This window comes from Hydra vulgaris, chromosome 09, assembly GCF_038396675.1.
Source record: "Hydra vulgaris chromosome 09, alternate assembly HydraT2T_AEP".
Classification (NCBI taxonomy): domain Eukaryota; kingdom Metazoa; phylum Cnidaria; class Hydrozoa; order Anthoathecata; family Hydridae; genus Hydra; species Hydra vulgaris.
Genome location: NC_088928.1, coordinates 11,049,050 through 11,057,500, shown reverse-complemented (window position 1 = coordinate 11,057,500; position 8,451 = coordinate 11,049,050). Strand labels below are relative to the sequence as shown.

Below are 8,451 nucleotides of genomic sequence, written 5' to 3'. Positions count from 1 at the left end.
ATTTTTAGTAAAAAAAGCCAATAAAACTTTTATATTATAAGATTATGGATATTATAGGATCCATACCCAACCCATTTTGTTAACCGGTCTAACAGGTTTCGGGTCCATAACAACGAGATACAGAACTGGTTAAAACAGGTTGGGACAGGTCATTTTCTAGACCTAACTCATTAACAGCCCTAGCTGCATTGTATCAATTGATTTTTTTGTTTTTTTAACTAATTTACTCCCAACAAGACTGCAAGCAACCACAATCTAAGCTGGGAGTATGGAGATTAAAACAGTGAGTAAGGAGCCCAAGGACCGCCAAAATCTCAAAAGGAATCCTATTCATCTTTATGTTATTGGAAGTAGCGCAATGACAGGGTGAGTCTGAAGAAAAAGTACAAGATAAAAGAATTAAAAAGACTATTGCATGGTCTGAACAACCTAAAGGAGAGCAAGGAGACTGAAGCCAAGCTAAAGCTAGATACAAAACATAAAACAAGGTTGAAGGTAAGTGATTAGGATTGTCTGATAACAGTTAATAATAAACTATATAATATAAACTATTGTCTGATAACAGTTAATAATAAATATCTATCTGAGTAAAAGATTGAAAAACACAAAAACTATGAGTTTCAGTGCCAGCAAGATCATTTGATATTTCTGATCAAATTGATTCCGTCAATTTAATCAGAAATAACATTGAAAAGAGAGTATCCCTGAGTATATATATATATGTCTTTTTTTGATTGATTCAAAATGACAATAGGTTAGGTGTGCTTTGATATTCTCTTTGTTCTATATCGCTCTCCTTCATCTCAAGATTGCACTTTTTTTAATGTTATTTCTGATCATATTGACCAAGCCCTCTCTCTTTATCCATCAGGTAATATAGTTGGGTTCAGTGACTTTAATGCTCACCACTCTGAGTGGCTTGGCTCTAGTGTCAGTGATTTGGCAGGCATTAAAGCCCACAAACTTTTGCCTTTCTCAATCCTTAACTCCAATAGTCAACTTTCCAACTCGCTTTCTTGACAACTTGAATCAATTACCTTCTCTACTCGACTTATGTCTTGTTTCTGATCCTAATCAATGCTCAGTTTCTCCACATTCACCCTTAGGTGCTTCTGATCACAGTTTGATCTCTCTAAAACTAATATCTCATTCTTCTTCATCACCTGAATCCCCCTATTATCGTACCTCTTACAACTATAGTAAAGCTGACTGGGATTCTTTCCATGATTTTCTTCGTGATGGCCCTTGGGTAGAAATCTTTTTTCTTCCTGTCGACAAATGCGCATCTTACATAACTTCGTGGATTCAGGCTGGCATAGAATCTTTTGTTCCCTCTCGATGACTCCAGGTCAAGCCTCACTCTCCTTAATGGTTTTCCTCACATAGTGCTGCTGCGATTGTCAATCGAAACTGTTACTTCCATATTTATCAGCAAAACAATTCTCCAGAAAACAGACGTCTGTTTATTACTGCTAGAAACAATTGTAAAAAAGTTTTGTCTAACGTAAAAACCCGCTACTCTCAAAACTATTCAACAAGTGCTTTTCAGAGTCTTGTTTTCCAGCCTGCGGCATCTGTTATATCTAATTTTTAAAATTCTGGAGAGCGATCTGATTTGTCTAACTATTGTCCCATTAGTCTTCTTCCTATCATAAGCAAGGTTTTTGAGTCTTTAATTAACAAACACTTAATTTCTTATCTTGAATCTAATAACTTACTTTCTGACCATCACTATGGATTTCGATCTTCTCGTTCTACAGCTGATTTGCTAACAGTAATAACTGATAGGTTTTATTGTGCATTAGATAAAGGTGGAGAGGTTAAGGCCATCGCTCTTGACATTTCAAAAGCTTTTGATAAAGTTTGGCATGCTGGTCTTCTCCATAAGCTTTCTTCTTATGGTGTATCCAGCAACATCTTTAAGATTGAATCCTTCCTTTCCAATCGTAGTATAAAAGTTGTCCTCAATGGACAGCACTCTTTTTCTTATTCTGTAACTTCAGGGGTTCCTCAAGGTTCTATCCTTGGCCCTATACTCTTTTTAATTTACATTAACGATCTTCCAGATATTCTCACTTCTAAGGTGGCATTGTTTGCTGATGATACTACCATTTATTCTTGTCGTGATAAGAAACCAACACCCTCTGATTGCTTGGGGGGGGGGGCATTTGAGCTTGAAAAGGATCTCACTTCTGCTACAGCATGGGGCTCACAGTGACTGGTGAACTTTAATTCAGATAAAACTCAATTTTTTTCAGCCAATCGCATTGTAATTATAGTTGGACCTGCTCTTGCAGCCAACCTCCAACCATTGTCACATGGCCGTAATGTTGCTTCTCTTTCTCTTTTCTACAAATACTATAATGGGCACTGCTCTAAAGAGCTAGTGTCTCTTGTGCCATCTACTAAAATTCATTCTCGTGTTAGCCGTCATTCAATTAAGTGTCATCCTTTTTCTGTGACTGTTCCTAAGTACTCCAAAAACGCTTATTCGTCTAGTTTTTTTCCTCGAACATCAGCTCTTTGGAATTCGCTTCCTTCATCTTGTTTTCCTGATTCATATAATTTGCATTCCTTTAAGTTGTCTATCAATCGTTATCTTGCTCTACAGTCTTTATCTTTTTTCTTTCAGTAACTTCCAACTTTAATTAGTGGCTGCCTGCAGCCTTGTTGGAAGTGAAGATGTTTAAAAAATATATATATATTATCAGTTCCAATACTATAAATTTAATATTTGACGTAAGATTTATTATTATTTCTCTTGGAAATTGCTATTAAAATTATATCTGGTGTTAGCAAAACTGCAGATACTTGGTCTTACTGAAATAGTATTTTTTTCTCTGATCTTTTTAGCTGTTTTTGAAAGTTTGCATTCCACATCAGTATTAACATTACAGTAAATACTTTGTATACATAATTATAATAACATATATCATAACAAAATACTAATTAATAACATTTGTCTTAAAATATATAAATTATTAATGTATATTAATGTTGTATTTGTAGACAAATCTATCAAAATCTGTTTTGACATTTTAAGAAGGTAATGAAAAAAGTTATTTGATATACCTTGGGGAGGTTAACATGTGCAAACATGCACACACACACGCACACACACACACACACACACACACACACACACACACACAAAGAAAAAATTCTAACTATTGACAAACATGTATTGTAGAAAAATTTATACAACTATATTAGTAATTTACTTTTGCATTACCTGATCAACTTGCTGTAATTGTGGAAGAGCCATCTCTAAAGTATTGAGCTAACAATTTATATATTTATATCAAAAATACTTTACATGTTAATGCAGTTTCATAAAAACTGACAAAACTTCTAATTTGTTAATTAAAATTAGTATAAGTTAACAAAACCAAAAACAATAAGTATCAAACTATACATTTTAAAAGTTACAATTGAGTCACTTCATGTCAAAACAAACAGAGCATACAACTTTAAAACTATCTTTTTATTTTAACATTAGTTAATACCTAATAAAAGATGATAAAGCCTAAAACATTAATGTTTAACTTCTAAGTTTCTGATACATTACTGTTTTAATTTTGACTAATATCATTGCTTAGGTCAATTTCAATCTCCTAATTTACATTTTTACTTACAAAATCTGATCTAAATATATAAATAAAAAAAAACTAAATATAGATACCTTAGTGGATGTTAAGGAAAGAAATTCAAGTACATAAGTTAAAGGTTCATAAAATACCTAGTAAATTCAGGCAATCAACAGCCTTCAACTCCAGAAAAAGCTAGGATGTGCTTTAAATATTTAAACTAAAAATTTCAAAATGCAGTAGCATGTTTGAATTAAATCATTAAAATAGTAAATATTCTTTGTAAAATAGATGGTTTTAAACATATTAAAAATTTTTTTGATTTGAAATAGCATTTTAGAAAACTTTTATCTGAAATCTTTAAGAAACCAAAAATATGAATATTTAAAATTACCCAATATTTTTATTTTTCAAATTAATCTAAAATTATTTATCCACAAGCTATATTTTGTGATTTTGTTAGAACTTATGGTGGAAACTTCATAAAAATCATATTTTCATCATTTTGAACATTTATTTCTTTACACTTGCAACTTTATAAAGATTTATATTATATGGCATTATAATTTTAATACATTATTATTACATTACATTACCACCTAAAATACATTTAATCCTAAATTAATACATTATTGTTATTGGTACACAACCATAACTTTTTCTGGCCACAAGTAACGTTTATATATGTAACATGTAAATACATAAAGGAAAGCTAGATATAAATCAGGATGCGTCCCACACCCAGTTATTTTATATAATAATGTAAATAGCACAATTTTACACGAGTATTTTTTCTTTGTATGCTTAATGATTGAACATAATTAAGTCTATAACACTTTAATTGGATCAAGTATAAAACATCGCAATTATTGTTCTGACATGGAACGATTCAGTTGACAAATATACGCACATACAGTTTTTCAAAAATACAAAAACGAAGTTAAATAAATGGAAGACAGTGGATGCGGTTATAACTTTTTTATAAACGTTCACTAATAATAAAACATTAAAATTGATTTAAAAAGCTATATCAATGATATAGCTGATATTATCATGATATTATCATGAAAGCTATATCAGGTTGGGTAATTTTGTTTACTAAAAAAGCTCATTATTGAATACAATTTAACATAACATAAAGGTCATTATGTAACACAATATTTAACAAAGTTTTATTTGATTTTGTACTTATATCATAAATACTTTATTATTTACTTTGAATTTTATGGCTGTTTATTAGAAAAAAAGTTACTCATTAAATAACTCATTAAATAACCTTAATAACTCAAAAATCGTCTCCGGATACCCGTCGAACAATTTATCGGGCACCAGGGCAGATACCCGGGTGCCCGGTAAAATATATTTTTAAATTGTTCTTATAAACGATCAATAAAACTTTTCATTCAATGATGTCATTTATTTAGAGTTGTTCTTTTTCACTTATATCTAAATTTTATTTTACTTTAAGTGTTCTTTGATAAGACCGTAAGGACTTCTTGGGACACCTGAAAATAAAGAAATATAAATAAATATATATATATATATATATATATATATATTATATATATATATATATATATATATATATATATATATATATATATATATATATATATATATATATATTTATAATGTAGAAGTTATGCCACATTTATGTGTTTGAGATTGTTAGGGCGGAAGTAAAAAAATACATATAAAGATATAAAAATATATAGAAATTTATTAAAATATTTAGATATAAAAGTATATAGATATTAATTAAGTTATGAAATATATTACATGAGCTATGTATGTAAATGTTTTTTTAGTTAGCTTAGAGATGGATTAAATAAACAATTAATTGTTAGAGATTAGTTTAGTTTGTTGCGAGCTTTGGTTTAGATTTCAAATCATTTGAAAATAGGGGTTTCATTAAATTTGATTTTTGAATCCCAAACATTGTCAGATAGGGCGGTAGACTTTTTATATTTAACGTTTTTGAATGATAACTTATGATTATTATGTGAGTTTTTCACACACCCTCGTTTATACAACATAAATTCTGGTGACTGGTCTTTAGCTGCAATGGTGCATTTATAAATAATATTTGTGTATCTACACTTTCAGTTTATGGGGCATTCTGTCTTGTTTCGTTAATGTTTTTAATAATTTTCTTGATATTATCAGTACAGTTGTAGCTTACTTTTGCAGTGTTTCTGTTTAAAACTTTGTGCAGTTTTTGGTTTTTGAGACATTTTCTATCTAGTAATTTTAAAAATGTTTAAGCTTTATAAACATCTCCACAATCAAAAATGTTTTAATTGTTGAGACGTTAAATTTCATATTGTTAAATAGGGGATTGAACCATGTAATAATAGCGTTATAATACGATTTTTAGGAGTTGGATTTTTTATATGGTATTTAATGGAATTGTTTTTGTATCCGCTGTTTTTAGTGCTTTCTTGTATTCGTTTTTAATTTGGTCAAATATTGCTTCTTTTGAGGTGCTTTGTTAAAATCTGTTGCTACGTAGGTAAGTTTTTGAGAATATGTGGTGGATGATTAGAAGAAGTATGGATGTATTGAAGGTTTTCATTTAGTTTTTTAATAGGTTTATTGGTGTTTTTTGTTAGATTGTAGGTTTCATCGAGAAAGTTTTTTTGATATAAAAATAATGTTTTTTCAAGCTTTTTTTAAAACTCTTTTTCTTGGCCATTAGAACTTTGTAATATTAACTAGCCTTCATCACCATGTGGTCCTATTTTTGATTTTTTTAACTATTTCTGATAGTTTGTTGAGCATGCAAATCTCTGCGAATTCACAAATTTCAGCAATCGTAGCTACCCATCGTTACATCAAAACTTTTATTATTTAGTTTTTTTATCCCCGAGTTATTGTTGTAACAAAGAAGAGATTTACGCCTGTGTTTTATAACTCTAACTAGGACATCTGTTAAGATAGTGTGTTGGTTTACAAAAGAAATGGCTTTATTAAATATTTCTGTTATTATAGACGCGTAAAATTCGTTTATATCGAATTGAATAAAAAAATAATTATTTTTATCTGGGATGCTGTTAAATCAACTGGTAACGTTGATAGTATTTTTCCATTGATTTATTTGTAGATAAATTCTTAAGTTTATGTTTGTGGTGTCTAAAAGTTTTTTGCATATTATTCCAATTTTGCTCTTAGCTGGGTAAATAAGACGGCATGCTGGTTTTGATTTAAAGTTTTCTTCATGGTCATTTATAGTAAAAAATGCCGGCGATTTTGCTTGACATTTTATTTGGTTATTCGAATTTTATTTTTTAGGCAGTTTGGTTAGCTTCTACGTTTAACTAGCTTAAGTGATTTTTCTAAATTATTGAGTGTTTTTGTATACGCTTTTGTAACATCATAATTTTTAGCAAACCTTTCGTATAGATTATAGGTTTTATCATAAAACTCAAGAACATGTTTGCTCGTTATAATATTAAAACATATTTTTTATTTTTGTTTGAAATTGATTATTTGTATTTTTAAATTTAATATTTTAGTAAGTTTAAAAGGTCATTTTCAAAGTATTTGTTTTTTTTACATTGGGGGAATTAGTTTGACTTAAAACCCTAATTTTCGTTTGTTTCTTTGTTTAATTCGTTTTTAACAATAAATAAGTTTTTCTACAAACTCTTTTAAGAAAACTTTCAATTTTTTTTACTAATTTATTATTTTAAGTTTTTTTTCCCGTTGTAGGTATATTTTTAAGTGATAACTGGATGTTATCACCACTATTGAATATACAAATAAAGAGTCCTCGACTAGCAGATATTAGCTGCGTAATACGTAAGTGTATATTTGTAAATACTAAGTGAATACTTTTGTATTATCATGTATATTTTTGTATACATAAAGAGTGTTCAATAGATAAATAAAATTTAATATATATTAGTTACTGTTACTCGCAGTACCAGGAATTTTCTAAAATGCTTATATTTATAATACAACATTGCTACTCAGATTTTTATATGTTACCACAATAATCAGGAAAGTAGTGAAAAATTTGTATTTACATACATACACTTACATATATATATATATATATATATATATATATATATATATATATATATATATATATATATATATATATATATATATATATATATATATATATTTTTGTGAAAAATTTTTGTGACTACGCATTCCAACTGGGGGATATTCAGCAAATTTAGAGGCCTATTTGTAAATTTAGAGGCTTTTTTGAAAATGTAAGGAGCTTTTTTTTTTTAGTAATACCTAATGGAAAAATTTTAAAGATTTTGGGACCCTAATGACAGGTTTTGGAAGGGGCCTTAGACCTAGTAGCCACGGTACTATATATATATATATATATTATATATATATATATATATATATATATATATATATATATATATATATATATATATATATATACATATATATATATATACATATATATATAACATACTTAGTTTTTTTGTTTGTTAATCTGGATATTACGGTTCTCTAAAAAGTTTTTATAGTCTTGTTACAGAGCATCGTGGAAGAGCTTTTAATACTTATATATAGTACTTAAAGTTAACGCTTCATATAAATAGATTTGATAAAATGGGATTGCTATTTGGTCCTCCTTCATCTATAACAGCTTCATTTAGTTTTCTTTTTTGCTCTATACTGTAATCAGTGCCGCCTGGTGGCGTGTGCAAAGTGTGCAAAGCGTACAGGCGGCAAATTTTAAGACCAATAGTAAATGAAAAATTGCCAAAAAAATACATCGTTCTAATAAAAATTTGATCATTATTAAGGGCAGCAATTTTTTTTTGCACACACTAAGAAATGCTCACGAGCCGGCTCTGACTGTAATATATCCGCATTAACAAACTGA

At 28.8% G+C, this 8,451-nt stretch overlaps 1 protein-coding gene across 2 annotated transcripts in view; it reads right to left on the bottom strand.

The window, feature by feature from the left end:
* LOC124811069 (mitochondrial import inner membrane translocase subunit Tim9) overlaps positions 1–3,815 on the bottom strand; it is a 22,003-nt gene extending 18,188 nt beyond the window's left edge. Inside the window, exons 1-2 of one of the 2 annotated variants that reach the window (XM_065804711.1) lie at positions 3,740–3,815; positions 3,233–3,267 (exon numbers count right to left, since the gene is read on the bottom strand). In XM_065804711.1, the coding sequence (XP_065660783.1) occupies positions 3,233–3,265 (33 nt within the window). In that variant the 5' untranslated portion in view covers positions 3,266–3,267; positions 3,740–3,815. Of the gene's footprint in view, positions 1–3,232; positions 3,268–3,682 lie in introns of both variants that reach the window. The other variant, XM_065804710.1, reaches the window with a different exon arrangement.
* Positions 3,816–8,451: the final 4,636 nt, after the last annotated feature.